The 14,763-nt window shown below is 41.4% G+C and overlaps 2 protein-coding genes across 2 annotated transcripts; one reads left to right on the plus strand and one right to left on the minus strand.

The window, feature by feature from the left end:
- Nucleotides 1–215: 215 nt before the first annotated feature.
- LOC115800735 (interleukin-1 receptor type 1-like) lies at nucleotides 216–6,415 on the minus strand. Its single transcript, XM_030758236.1, has 8 exons — nucleotides 6,218–6,415; nucleotides 6,109–6,161; nucleotides 5,677–5,869; nucleotides 4,903–5,071; nucleotides 3,660–3,722; nucleotides 3,368–3,500; nucleotides 3,076–3,230; nucleotides 216–1,024 (listed from the first exon to the last, which is right to left on the minus strand). The coding sequence occupies exons 1-8, from the start codon at nucleotides 6,413–6,415 to the stop codon at nucleotides 927–929; spliced, it is 1,062 nt and encodes a 353-aa protein (XP_030614096.1). The 3' UTR covers nucleotides 216–926.
- A 3,933-nt stretch (nucleotides 6,416–10,348) lies between these two features.
- On the plus strand, nucleotides 10,349–13,138 carry LOC115800737 (uncharacterized). The gene is made up of 6 exons (XM_030758239.1): nucleotides 10,349–10,724; nucleotides 10,807–10,878; nucleotides 11,563–11,631; nucleotides 11,727–11,837; nucleotides 12,003–12,071; nucleotides 12,249–13,138. Exons 1-6 carry the CDS (start codon nucleotides 10,349–10,351, stop codon nucleotides 12,965–12,967), a joined length of 1,416 nt encoding a protein of 471 aa, XP_030614099.1. The 3' UTR covers nucleotides 12,968–13,138.
- Nucleotides 13,139–14,763: the final 1,625 nt, after the last annotated feature.

Raw genomic sequence — 14,763 nt, forward strand, 5'->3', positions numbered from 1 at the left:
GTGGCGCTCTAATGTTTAGGGACTTTATGCATATCATTGTGTTCAAGGCAGGAGGCTTATCATACCACTAAAGTTTGATGCAGATTGGGCAATGTGGCTTTGAGTTACTGCCATTTTTGTCTACATGGCAAAACATTGAACTTTGCCATCCTGCCAGGGTCACGCCCTTTGGCGAAAAATCACAGTTTTGAAAACAGTGTAAGGCCAAGTCCTAAAGGTTTTTCAGGGGAAATTTGAGATGGTTCTACTCAACCACCTTGGAGTTGTACCTCAAAGTGTCAGACATGACATTTCCTGTACCCACTAGGTGGCGCTGCAACTGTCAGTAAATATTATCATATGTATGGGTTCAGGGATGGACCGTCATCCTACTGAAGAAGTTTGATCCAGATTGGATAATGTAGCTTTGAATGAGAGGCAATCAAAATTTTCTGGCGAATGATCGAAATTCACTGTGGTGTCACGGCCACGCCGTCTGGTGAAAACTCACCATTTTTTTAAATTTAAATTCCCCCTGGTGTGCAGATAAGACAACACAAATATGAATTTTATAACATCCAAAACCTATGAGTTATTAGAGAACGTATGAGGGCAGGAAATCGCTAAAATCAGCCATTTAATTCAAAATGTCGGACTTCCTGTTGGGTTTAGCGCATTGGACCCCGCGGTCTTTTTGGTTTGTCTGGACAAGTTACATATGTGTACCAAATTTCATACATGTATGAGAAACACAGCAGTGGGAATTGAACTAAAGGTAGAGCCATTTTGAAAGGGCCATGGCTGAAACCATTAAAATACTTAAATTTTCACCAGACCTGAATGTCCAAAGCAATTACAATAGACCTTCGCACAGGTTGTGCTCGGGCCCTAATTATAGAGCTGCACTTACCTGTATTTGTAAAGAGGACTTGAAACACTGCCCTGAATCATAGCACACCCTCAATCTTAAAAAGATAGACAATAACAGTGATCATAAAGAGAGCCATCACACCACCGAGCACAGCCCCAAGGATGATGTTTGGATCTGTGGAGATGACATTAAATGTAAAAAAAAAAGACAAAAAAAAAAAAGACTGAACCTTAAAAATGTAAAATTTTATTTACTTTTTTTTAAGTTTTTCAACAATTTTGTTTATATTGTTCATGTTTTCACCAGTGGTCATAAAAAGATCTTTGTAAAGTTGGCACAATGTCTTCAAGAAAATCTTGCCTGTAATGTTATTATCTAAACTTAGCACGAAAAGTAAAGAAACTTGTGTTTGGTCCATTATTTTTGGTTGTAACAGTGCTTCTTTGCAATAAATCTTAGAGAGTTGGAAAGCCTGTTTATTTCCCCTTAAGTGCTTCTCACCACTGTGAGGGACATGTGTTTGTGGGTCACTGAGAATGTGACTTGCGCCCACAAAAAACTTGACAAATCTTCTCTGCCAATGTCAAGCAGCTTACACAGCTATTGCCTCTTGTTTCGAGCTTCTGGCAGCCCAGCTGCTGATAATCATGCTTGTCATCACTGGAGGCACTCTCAATGCAGAGAGACATCAAGATGAGATTCTGCAACCGGTGGCAATCCCATATCTGCAAAGTCCGGGACTGAACTCTGTCCTCCGAGATGACAACGCTGCCCCCACTTCAGTCTTCAGTCATCCAGTTCAATAAACCACACCAAAAAGGAGTCAATAGCAGAATTAGCTGTTTGGCATCAGCAGAAAAGAGTTGACAAGTTTTTCATGAGCGCAACCCACAAATGCATTTTCCTTACAAATGTGGCACCATTTAAGGGGAAACAAACAGGCTTTCCAACTGTTTAAGATTTATTGCCAATAAACATTGTTACAACAAAGCAGTAATCGATCAAACACGCATGTCCTTTACTTTTTGTGTTCAGTTGATTTTGAGTAGCTTGAGTAGACTGAACAGCTCCCTCTGCTGGTCATCTTTCTGCTTCGCTTCAGTGACAAATTAAAATGAGAAATGGCAGCGTAGAAGGTATTTCCTGCTTTCTTTGTCCTACTTGTGCAAGTGTAAAATGATGCAAGTGAGCTCATTCTTTAGCAGCCAACGGTGCCTAAATGATGGCAACACTTGTCTTACTGTCACTTTAAATGAAGACTTGCATTGATAAAATAAGCCAAATAAACAAACAGCCTAAATAATGATCATAACTCTTTTACAGTCATATTTCTGTCACTTTCCCACAACTGACTGTGAATAAACTGCCTACAGGAGCTGTGATTCATGCATTTTTGCAACAATTCATAAATATCTTCTACAAATAATGCTTATAGATGTTTTTTTCACTGACTGGACATTTTTAAAAGAGTTTTTAATAACTGTTTCTTTCATGGTGCTCATTCACACTCTGAGGCCTGTGTTACCCAAAGCAGGATTTGAGTTTAGCGTGGCAACCTCAGGCTTAACCCTGAGTTTTTACTGTTACCAAGGTGGTTCACTTCTTACAGGGATACATTACTGGGGGAGATCTAACCTGCTCTGAAGCAAATTGTAAGAGAAATCACTGACTACTGACCAATCAGTTCACTGGAAAATAACATCACCACTCCTTTCTAGCATTACAGCTTGATGGTCTTCATAAAAGATGAGACTTTGCGCCCAGTAGACACGTCTGTGTTTAAACTGGTCATGTGGTGCTATACAGTGAACACACTTGTAGCTAGACTGGGAAACACTGGGTTGTCTTATCCAGTTGATAACCACCTTCATGTGACTGCTTAGCCTGATTGCAGATTTAAGGGTACACTGTGACTCAGGTGATAGAGCAGGTCATCTACCAGTTGGAAGATTGCTTAATTAGTCCCTGTTCCTCCAATACATCATAAACTAGCATTTCTCATACACTCTGAACAACAGTATGACCATAAACATGGTAACATATTAAATATAATTAACATAATTTACTGTAAATGTTTGGATTTTTCTTTATATATATATATATATATAAGATAATCACTTCAATGCACAGATTCTTTGATTTACTGATTGTGAGAAGATGCAGTAGTCCACAAGGTTAATAAACAAGGTAAGGTAAAGTATAATATTTATGGTAGATGTTTTTACCTGCTGGTTGCAGACTAAAATATCTCTCAGGAAAGCCCCTGTCACTGTACACACGACACGTGTAGTTGGTGTAGAAGTCCTCCTCCTGCAGCTCAGAAAACATCAGCAGTCGCTCTAACCACGCGCCTTTGATAGGACCATCATTGGGCAGCATACTGGTAAGAATAATCAGATGAGTCTAAAATAATGTGATAAAATGTGGTGCTCTGTGTCTGTTAGAGCACGAGTCTCAGACATAAACTTAACTGTTAAAGCAGATGAAACAAACGGATGGAGAGTTGAAGCTACTGACCGTTGATCTAACATGTGGACGCGGTGAGAGGTGTTAGTCTCAATGAAATCCTCTCTGGCCAACCACAAGATATCAACAGAAGGCTTCCCGTCACCCGGCACAAACACCAGACACCTTTTACTGAAGTTGAACCCTAAACACACGCACAAACAGTAACTCAGTATGTAATGAAACTCTATTTATTTAAAGCTTTGCATTTACTCTCCCTGCAGTACGTATTAAAATTAAAGCAGAAGTCTGTGTGAAATCAGCAGAACACATTTCTCAGAATATCTAGCAGACAAGGACGTACCCCTCTGTGCTTTGACTACTTCATTGGTGGGTTCATGCACGTGTGGAATCAAAGAGTACTCCTCTGAAACAGAGAACATCAAACACTGTATTGTATGCAGCAGAGGTCAGAAAATCACAAAGATATGCTGGAAATGGAGCCATATTTCCCATTCTGCAGTTTACAGTAAGTAAACTTAAGCTGCCACTTTTCCTAACACTATCGTTACCTTTATTACTGCTGCTCTGTTTTGCTTTTTTTCTTTCATTTTTTCTTCGTATTGTTCCCCTGATAGGCTTTTATGGAACAGTGAATCAATATACAAAAGTAAAACATTGTTAACATGTTTTGTGGTGTCTTGATATTGGTCAGTACTGTGTATATTGGTCAGTATAGGGACCCTGAAGGGTGGGCAGTGTGGTGGAAGTTAGCCAGGTCAGGGTTTCTTTTCTTCCAATGTGACTTATTATTGAAGTCACAAGACCACTGACCCCTATAAACAGACGCCCTCCTACATTAGCTGTCTAGATGGTGGGATTTTTTCAGAGATGGTCATGTGCCCTGCTATAGAGGCTAAAGTGGTTTAAAACTGCTTATATTGGTCTAAATAAATGGAACAGCAGGTAAAAGTGATAACAGTCAAATATTGTGCCAGTCCTTTTCCTGGTACCTTCCTTTACTACTATTTTCTGTTTATGTACACACTATACACAGTATAAAAGCTGGACATAGCTTCTCAGTCTAAAGTGTCCCTTCAGCCTGCATTATTTTTGATTGTCTCTGGGGCGGCGATGCATGTGTTTGCAAAAAGACTGAGTCCTAGCACTCAGCACTAACCTCAGGAAAGATGCGTTTATGCTTTGAATAAAACATTAGTACATTTTATTATTTTTTTAGCAATTTTACTCTTTATCGTGTCCTGGTCATTAGTTCTGTGTGTGTGTGTGTGTACATATGTTTCTGTCAAGTTTTATCCCTAAGTCCTTGTGTATGTAGGTTTGGCTCGCTGCCAGCCAGTTTATGTTCTTCATTCTCATCAGTGAGATTCAGCAAATAAAGTTCCACATCCTGTCTCCTGAGTCCTGCACTGGGGTCCGATCCTGCCTGCCACACAGTGTCTCATGATAGTTATGGCAGCAGTAACAATGGTAAGAATGTAAACACTGTTTATTGTATGATTGCTGTTATTCGATAAAACATCTTTACACTTTCTGTTGTGCTGTAGACAAATTGTTTGTAGTCTTTTCTTTGTCTGCAATCTCACCTGTGACCGTTGCATCAATGGTCTCTGACACAGATCCTTTGATGCCATCGAGGGTGAATGTTAGAGTACAGGTGTAGGTGCCTTTATGTTGAAGTTCCACATGATTCATTTTCAGTTTGGTGTCCCAATACTCGTAGATGTTTGTCCCATCCTCTATGGGCTCACAGTCCTAGAGGGAATAACATCAAAGTAGCTAAAGAGGGGGAGAAATGGGTGGCGTAGTTAAACACTTGGACACAGGCTGGATCTTGATCAACACCAGTCGGGTCACCTGGCTTCATCGGGTATCTGTTGTAAAACCCGAGACACCCGATGAGCATCAGAAGATGTATGCTGAACAGTTTGTTTCATAATCACAAAACAAGAAAAAAATGTCTCTATGGTCTCTATTCATTATAATAAACAGTGCAGTTGGTGAATTTGCCGTGGGATCCCATTTGACTGCTGGCATAAACGTTTCCATTTACTGATGGTGGGATGATGTGATTATTTTAAAACATGGAACTTTATAACAGTTCCCATCATTTTTTTAAATAGTATTCATTTGTTTCCCTGTCACAAAGTGAAACAAAACAAACAAAAACCTCATGGATGCTGGCATCTGCTATCAGCCAAACTGTAATTTGTAAACACTGGTATCAGCCCAGAGTTTCAGTGCACTCCTTGTACTGATACAAGTTGAAATAGAGGCAGTAAATAGTTGAGGTTGCTGCTACTTTGCAGCCTCTCCATTAAACCCATTAGGTTTCATGCCAAGAATTCCCAACAACTCACTCTGTACCACTTGATGGAGGAAGTGATGTTGTAGCTTCTCAGCTTATTGATATGGTCCCCCAGAGGGCAGCTCAGGCTGTCGTTGGCTCCTTTTGTAAGTTCTTGTAAAGCTTTCCTCGGCCTTCCACATTCTCCTGGAAGTCTTTCCTCTACTACCAGCTTGGCGGCCTGCCTATAGCAGTGAGAAGGAGTCCTACAGGGAAATTAAGTCAAACTATTATGAATGAACGGATAATTAGACACATTCAAAACTCAAACATTAGAAAGTTGTTTGGGTCTTGCAGAAAACTGCAGTGATGTGTAAAATAGTAATTACCAGCTACAGTAGTAGTTGTCATTGTTTTAAGGTAATCCAGAACATTTTGAAAATGAATATCATGTTACAGTTAAAATTGAAGAAATAAAGCGCAAAAACAGGAGAACAAACAGCACCTGGAAGATAAAAACCAACACAGAAACAAGCACACAATCTTGTGTCTGTGATACTGTGTTTGTCATGAATGAGGGTGAGAAGCTGCAACAACACTAACCTAACCCTAACCCAGAAGACCCGGGCTGTACGCTGAACAACCAAGGCCACACATCCCAGTAACATCAGCATGCCCAGGCATAACTGGGCACCCCCAGTGTAGGGAGGGACCCAGCAAGGAGTAGGACAATCCCAGGCACCAGGGCCCCAGACTCCACACCCAGATCCCCGCAGGGGAGGCCAGCCAACTAGCCCAGGGCCAGCATCCATTGTCTCAAGCACCCAGGCCCCCACACCCCAAGACCATGAGGTAGCATCTACTCAAGTGCCCACCACCCGCAATGAGGGCAAACATATAGACACAACAAAATGGCAGCCACAGGTGTTAAGTTCTGTTCTCAAATTCTTCTGTTAGACACTAATGTTTTATTTTGGTGAGCACTTTTATTTTGATATATCCTGTGTGGCGAATAGAACTTCCTGCAGAAACTATTGTGTTTTTCATTTACTTTGTTTTTACGACCTTGTTGTGATCATTCATTTTTTACGGCAGTGTGAAAAGTGTACGCAGAGTGAACGTTTACAACCATGGCTACTGCGCACATTTCCAGAGCTGTGATGAAGTTAAGAATAAAGGAGTCAAGAGACTAAAAAGTGTGTGATCATTTACGACATGGAAGAAGCGACAGCAAACCCAACAGGTTATGGGCCCAGGAGCAACACAGAAGGAAGATGGCAGACAGGGGTGCAGCTATATAATTTCTGAGGTGTATGCGGACACATTTTTAGGCGCCCCCCCCAACCCTAGCCAGAAATTTCATCTGCACATTTTAACTTCCGTACTGCAGTTTTTCTCTATGTCACATGTGTCAGACTCAAGGCCTGCGGACTACTTCCGGCCCACGATCTAATTTTATACGGCCAGCAAGATGATTTCATATAGCTATTATTAATAGCCAGTGGGTAAATGTGCTCCCACCACTTATACTACAAATCACACTCATTGCAACAGCTGCCGGGAGGCCAAGAACTGTGCACCACTTTTGCGTATTGCCGATTGATCAGCGGATAAAACATCAGTCAGCACTTTTTACAGTGACACAGGTGCCATGAGCTGCCTCAGGAAATCTGTCACTTTATAGAAAGTGAAGGAAACGGCACCAAACAATCGCACAAACCAAACCAAACCACAATAGTGTGATTACCACCAGATTGTGCTTATAGTGATCGTTCTGGTGGTGATGTACAGCTGATGTAAGGAAAAAATAACAGCTGCCATTCTCTGCACAGTGAGTAAAACCACACAGACAATGGAGGCGTGGAAAAAACTTGTCAGCCATGATCCACTCCTGTTAAATCATGCCTGAAATTTTCATTTGATCTTCGTTTTTCTTCTTACTTCTCCTCATTCATGCTGGTTGTCATTTCCATTTTTTGTAGCCGTGAAACCAAGTGCGCGCATGACCTTAGGGACATCAAACGTGCACATTGTGAACTTTCCCTGCTGTGGTAGATTGTAAATTGCAGTGAAATAATAAAGGAGCAAGCAGCGATAAAAGCAGCGATCTAGCCGGTGCGGAGTCCGCGGGGCGGGCTCCTGTTTGCTAAATGCAGTGACAGCAGAGCTCCGAAAGTGAAGCGGTGAAATCCTCAGCCCGACTAAAGGGCGTCTCAGACCAGCGCTAGCTGAACACTGCCCGTGCGCGCGCGCACACACACACACACACACACACTCACACACACACACACACACCAGCCGCATCCTCTCAACATTTACTGTGTTCATGTGTGCAGATCACTTATTCATGGACTTATAAAATACAAGACTTCTATGACATAAATTACGACTGTCTTGGGGACAGGAGGAGGGGAGGTGAAGGAGCGCAGGGGCGCCTAATCAGCGCCGCGCCTCTGTTATTGATCATGTCATATGCACAGCTGTTAAATACAGAAAATGCAACTACAGAAATATTTTCCCACATCGTTTTGGCACCCCCCCTCTTGTGCGGCACCCCTATGCATTGCATATAGTGCATACCCCCTTTTTGCGCCACTGCACTTTATTAACATTTCTTAACATCCTATTAACTAAACACAACACACAACAATTTATTTTAAAAGATATATGATATATGACATGTAGCACATACCTCACAACCTACGGAGGAAGAAAAGAAAAAGAAAAAAAAAAAAATAGTGGCAGCAGCTACGCAGGTGGTGTGTGGCTTAGTCTGTCAGTCTCTATATTATTAATATCGTTTTTTTTTTTTAACCTTACGTCAGTCAGTCAGTGGTGCCAGAGGGGGGAGTCGATCCTAGGGTTACAAACTGGGGGGCCAGCGCGCACACCACTAAGCTACGCAGGTACTGCCGAAAGAATAATGCTCAACGTGCTATATGAAGATTCCAAAGAGGCAAGTTTTGAAAATCAATAATTCTTTGAAAGGATTCACTAATAGCTTTTGTGAGGCGTTGCTATCACTGCTCTTGTTCCTGTCACTCTTTGCTCCTGTCACTTTGTCAGTCAGTCGCTTACTTCCTCTGTCTGTCAGTGCAGTAGGCTTAGCACTAGGCTACCCAGCCTAGTGCTAGCGTGGCTTACCACCAGGCTGTATAGCCTAGCGGTTAGCGTGCCGGACTCCGACGCAGAAGGCGAGAGTTCGACTCCACCTTGTGGACTGCAAACCTAAACGCATACTTATGTGTCTGCTTTGTAATGCCCGCGGGGGCCCCGCTTCCCATTCATTCTCTATGGTAGTGCTAAACCACTACGGATGAAATATATTTTTGGCCACTATGACCCTTGTGGCGCTGTTGTGGATGCGGTACTTCTAAAAATTTCCGCTTTGAAACTTTTGCCGAGACAGGACAGTTAACCCACTGCTCGCTACAGCAATCAGTGCCCCGTATTCATTTATTAAAGGTAAGAAAGGATGTTAGAAATAAGAGTAAATCTACACAATGAATATGCAGGTCCAGGATCACATGTGTTCGTTGTGAATTCATTTACTGGTGCTGTCAGGTAAACTAGCGTCCTTCCGTCGCTTGGCTACCATGATCAGAGTTCATTAGCTGTGATGAAATGACGTGCTAAATATGAATGAACATGATGTTTTATTTTTTCGTGTGTGTTATTAACAGATTGTACTGTTAAAAAAGCTCGGTGGGTTTCTGACAAAGTTATGTACATATTTTGCCAACACTAAGAGGCCGCTGTGACACAAAGGTTACTAGTGTAGTGTAATTAAACAGCGTATTAATGGCTCGTAGTGAGATGACACGCTAAATTATGAATGAACCTGCTGCTATTTTTCATTCATGTGTACAGTGATTGTGTTGTAATGGCAAGGAATCAGTGGGTGATATCTGACTAAGGTGAGCGATGCTCGCTAATGAATAAACATGATAGGCATATGCTGAAAATCTGCCAGCAATACTTAGGTGCTATGACACTATAGCTACCAGTTTTAGGTTAAGCTTGACTACTGCAACTGACATAAATAATTGTGAATAAACAAATAATCACTCAACCATGAATGATTTTTATTTACAGACAGAATAGTTTGCAATGCCTGGATAAAATACATTTTTATCACAACTATTGTAAGCTAGAGTAAGCTTTGACTAAGTCAGCTGAACCCTGGCCACAGTTTAATAAATGTATTCTCCTGTCAGTGCTCTTTAAAACACTTGTTCTGTCTCCTCACCTTTCTCCTGGAGCTTGCTGTCTAAACCCTACCACAATGTGCAGCATTATTTTTAATATATTTCTTTTGATAAATTTGTCCTTTTTTTGTGGGGTCAAAGGTCATGTGATTATGACCTGAAATCTCTGTATTTGTGTCAAAATATTTTTAAAATCAAATTATGCTTATTTCTTACTTTTTTTTCTATGTCAAGATGCACAAGAAAGTTGTATTGTACCCAGGTAAAACCTGTGTGGTGTTCCGCAAGGGGCCACTCGGATACCTCCTCCAAGACCCGTCAGATGAAGCTCGGCGGATAAAAGACAACACCAAACTTCAGAACAAGTCTGTAGCAATGAGGGAGGACCTGGTACATCAGAATGCTCTGACTGTGGTCCGTCACAGAGGAGGGGATGCCTCCGACAGGCGCGAGGTGTAAGGAGAGTACATCCTGCAGTTTGGAAAATATAAAGGAAAATCTTTCCGGTGGCTTCTGGAAAATGATGTTGGGTACACCATGTATCTGATCAAAAGTCTCCAGAAGGAAGAGGCTGCAGGGATCGCCATGGCTGAAAGGCATAGTAAGGATAGCCTGCAGTCATTCGTACAGTATGCCCTCGGTTTTCCGGAGATAAAGTCTCTTCAGGATTATGAGGCCAGCAGAGTGAGTGCTGCAGCAGAAGTCTCCTCTGAAGATGATCAGCTTGTTGGCTTTGGCTTACCATCTAAGAGCACACGGAAGGAGATTTGGGATGGCAGAGGTGATGGCTACGTGGCCTTTATCATGGAAAAGAGCTGCATTCAAGGAACACGGATGTATAAGCTGCAGCAATACTTGCGCAAGAAGCATCAGTCTGCCTCAGCTACCACAAGGACCTCCACCAAACCCATTGGTAGATAATTTTACTAATATTTTAATAACATTTTGATGTGAAACTAAGTTAATTATTGATTTAATTCTTGCCTGAATCACAGGAATGGATGATGACAAAGAGTTGGAGGAGGCAATGCTGAGTGTCTCACCTGAAAAACTTGAAGCCGACAGCTGTAAGTAAACCATCATGACCTTGACTAAAGGTCAGAAGTGACCGTGCCTATTTTCTGTCTGATATCTCCCCTCTCCTCTGTCTCTGCATAAGTAGTTACTGTGCCAACAGCAGCAGCAGCAGCAGAAGTACCCACACCCAGAGTACCTTCAGGAGCAAAGACAGGTTTTTAATGAAAGGTTTCAGAACTGGAGTACAATTCTTTTACACGACGAATTGCCCTCCAAAACTGAACCTTAACTTAAACTGTTATATCATGTTGTTCTTGTGTTTGTGTTCTGGCCGTGTTCCGGCCACATTCCTCCGATAGTTCAGTTGTGTGCTGGCATGATATTAACTGCTGTAAGGACTATGAATTGATACCTGCCTTCATGAATTGATACCAACCACAAGGGGTGAGTATGCACTTTTGTCCTTTATGGGTGTTGTATTAAAAGCGATCAAGTAGCACTAGGCACTAACACCTGAATGAATGATTGTTCATTGACTCATATTGCTCCTCCTGCTTCAACAAGTAGAGGTTAGAAGAATAAATTTGTTTAGTTTCTGTTGCAATTAGATATTTTACATTTGTTTAACAATGAGAAACAGGAGAAGTAAGAGTATGGATGTTTGAGTTCCTACTAACACCAACACTCACATACATTGTAAATTATGAAGTGACTAACACGTTTTTCCGTTGTAGCTCCCTCTGCGGCACTGTCCATACCCCCTTCCGACACAACTACTGAACTTCAAGCATCATCAGCTGATGGTAACAAACAACTATAATGTTTTTCATCTGATTAAAGGTTTTGTTTATTGTGTCTAGATAAAAAAGGTTGTTTTTTTTTTTCCTGTACCTTGTAGGTGCAGCCTTAAAAGATGAGAAGAGCAAGGTTCCTGTGCCTGTACCAAAGGAGCTGTCGTTTCTACTGAAGGAGACCACAGATCAAACACAAGGGCCTGAGTCAAATCCAGGTACGTCTCCATTTTAATTTAGGATTGGTTTTCAATTAAACTTCTGCTTAATGCATAGATCACTGATGCCAGTATAATATTCACAACCACTTTACACTTTGTCATAATGTCATCTTGTGCAAAACATGCACAACTGAATGACAGAAAGCCTACTTTCCTTTTCAGGGCTCAGCACAAGTGTTGCTTGCACATCTGTGCGCAAAGCTCTCACTTTTGAAGACAGCAATGAAGATGGTGAGAGTGTACAGCATGTGGAAAATCCCTAGATTTTAAAAACTCTTGACATTAATAATGCTGTCTTAACTCTGCTTTTTCATTTTATTTATTCAGTGTATTCAAACAGTAACAATGGAATTTATAATACTTATCAGGGAAGTAACTATTTTGTAAAATCCATCTTTATTTTTAAAGCTCCTTCAGCTCAGCCAGCCATTCCTGTTCCAGTGGCTGGTTATGAGCATGAGCTGAGTACCTGGAACTGCTCACAACACCAGAAGCTGTGGATGAAGACCGAGCTGCAAGATCTGGGGCTGTGGCCTGGGTCTCGACCAGTGCGTAACCCAGGAAACACAATTTCACTCTGGCGTCTCCCTCCACAACCTGAGCTCATAGATACTGTAGCTGAGCTCCCGTCACCAAATTTTTTCCAGCTCCACCCCTTCTTCCTATGGAAACCTGAGAGCAGCATCATGGCCAGGTTGAGGAACAATTATACCTTGCCATGTTTGCATGCTTGTGCTCTTCCACGTGTGGTCTCTGCTGGTGTGGGCAGGCCTCGAGTGATTGTTGGCACCAGTGGTCAGTATTACATCCTGTCCTCACGACTCTGCTGCAGGGCTTGTCGCAGGAACTGGTTTGCTGACAATCCACGATGGCTGGAGAAACTGCCAAATAGGTTTACCAACCTTCTCCCAGCCTTTCTAACTTACAAAAAGGCCATCTGCAAGTCTGTAATGGATGAGCTGAGGCGCACTGGCAAATCTCCAGCAGACATGGCAAACCAGGTGAACGAACTCATGCATCTTAAGTTTAGACGAGCTCACCTGGCATACCTGCATGCCATAGAATCTGTCTGGGATTCTGTAAATAAGTTATTTTTTACAAGAACATCAACACAGTGTTCACTTTGAGCTCAGCTGTATCTTTATTTGTGTATGCTTACCATAAGCTGCTGGCCTTAAATCTTGTTATTCCTAAAAGACTTCACATAATGAATACAGTCCATGCTTTTTGTATAGGAGTTACAGCTTTTATCTTTTTAACCTTTCTGTTCTATTTATGTTATAATAAATATGACTGCTTGGGAGATAATCCAAGTCTGATGTGTTCTATCTTTGGTTTGGTTATTGCTTTCTGGCTCTATCTACAAAAACAGTTCAATAAGGGGAGATCACATGGAAAGTTTTGATGATTTATTGAAATCAGAAGTTACAGAAATAACTTAAGTGATTCTGCAATTAGACTCCAATAATCCATCATAGCAAAAAGAATCCCAGAGGTGACAGGAGTTAGGACAGGACCCCTCCAGAGTTTAGAAGCTGATAGTGGTGAAGCTGAAGATGGAAGCTTGGATGGGGCCCTGAGTGATCACAATAAGGAGGAGATGGGTTGTAAAAATGAGTCTGAAAGACAGAATGGAAGAAAAGCAATGAGATTTAAAGCATTCAGAATGAGGTTAATTGGCTTAGAGAAGGCAGGCAAGAAAGTGATTGAACAACAGTAATGATGTCAGTATTGAGTTTAACAGCACTGGAAAATGCAGGTGATATAAAGAATAGATAAGCAGGCAGATTAGTGATTACAGAACTTCCTCATGGAACTAACAAATATGCTTAATTTTCATCACAATAAATCTGTTACAGCTTCAGTCTTTGTATTTAAACTGGGTTATCTAGATGACAAAAATAAACTGATGGGAAAAAAGAGGACTTTAATATCTCTGGTATGTATATCTCAAAAATGTTATGATACCTTTTATTCTTCATTATGTACTTAGTGAAACTATAGGTACACACTGCAGAAAAATAGCTCTCGGTCTGTAACAGTGTATAAGAAGAAAAAAAGCAATGTTCAAAATGAACATTATCCACATTTCCTATAGAAAAACTGGTGTTTATTCTTTGATAATGTAACACAAGCTTTGTCCACAGCAGGACTCGAACCTATGCTCAGACAATAACGTAAATAATCAAGCGATTTTTTCATTGGACAAAAAAGCTGCGATTTGATTGGCTGTTACTGCGTTACACCTATACGCGATGGGCCCCCCGCGTGAGGACTGGGGCTTCTTAGCATCAATACCAAATATGTAAATGTGGCCTGCATAATCAGGGTGTTAAGTCACTTAATGTATGAAGTGCCCCAATAGAAAAGTATTGATAAAATTGAGTCTCCAGTCGCTGCATGCATTGTCAAATAACACAGTAGGCTTGTTGAATTAATGTGCTTGTTTTCTAAATCCAGCAATACCAAATATGTAAATATACCAGGCATAGTCATTTAAAAATGTGTGATCTGTGCCAAATGAACAAATATACTGCATTTCATTGCAATATACTAGAGTATACTGGTAAAATCACCGGAGATGAGTGAGCAGGACAGGAAAGCACAAGATAGGATAACAGCTTGGCCTTGATGGTTTGAGGCCTTCAGGGGCAGCCATCACATCTGTGCATTAGTGTGCTGGAGAAACTGACACGATTCTGACGGGCTAAGAAAAGCACTCAGGCAGAGTGAGGGAGAGAGGGTGTCATAGATAAAGAGCCTAAAACAAGAACAGGAGATCGACAGAGCTCAGGAGACATGAAATAGGGTCGCGATGCAGAGACAGAGGAGCATGGACACAGAGGTGCACAAACGGGGGCACAAAGGTTTTGACCAGTGCACACAGCTGGCCATTACGTATATATGAAATATAGATTATTCC

This window comes from Archocentrus centrarchus, chromosome 21 (assembly GCF_007364275.1).
Source record: "Archocentrus centrarchus isolate MPI-CPG fArcCen1 chromosome 21, fArcCen1, whole genome shotgun sequence".
Lineage (NCBI taxonomy): Eukaryota > Metazoa > Chordata > Actinopteri > Cichliformes > Cichlidae > Archocentrus > Archocentrus centrarchus.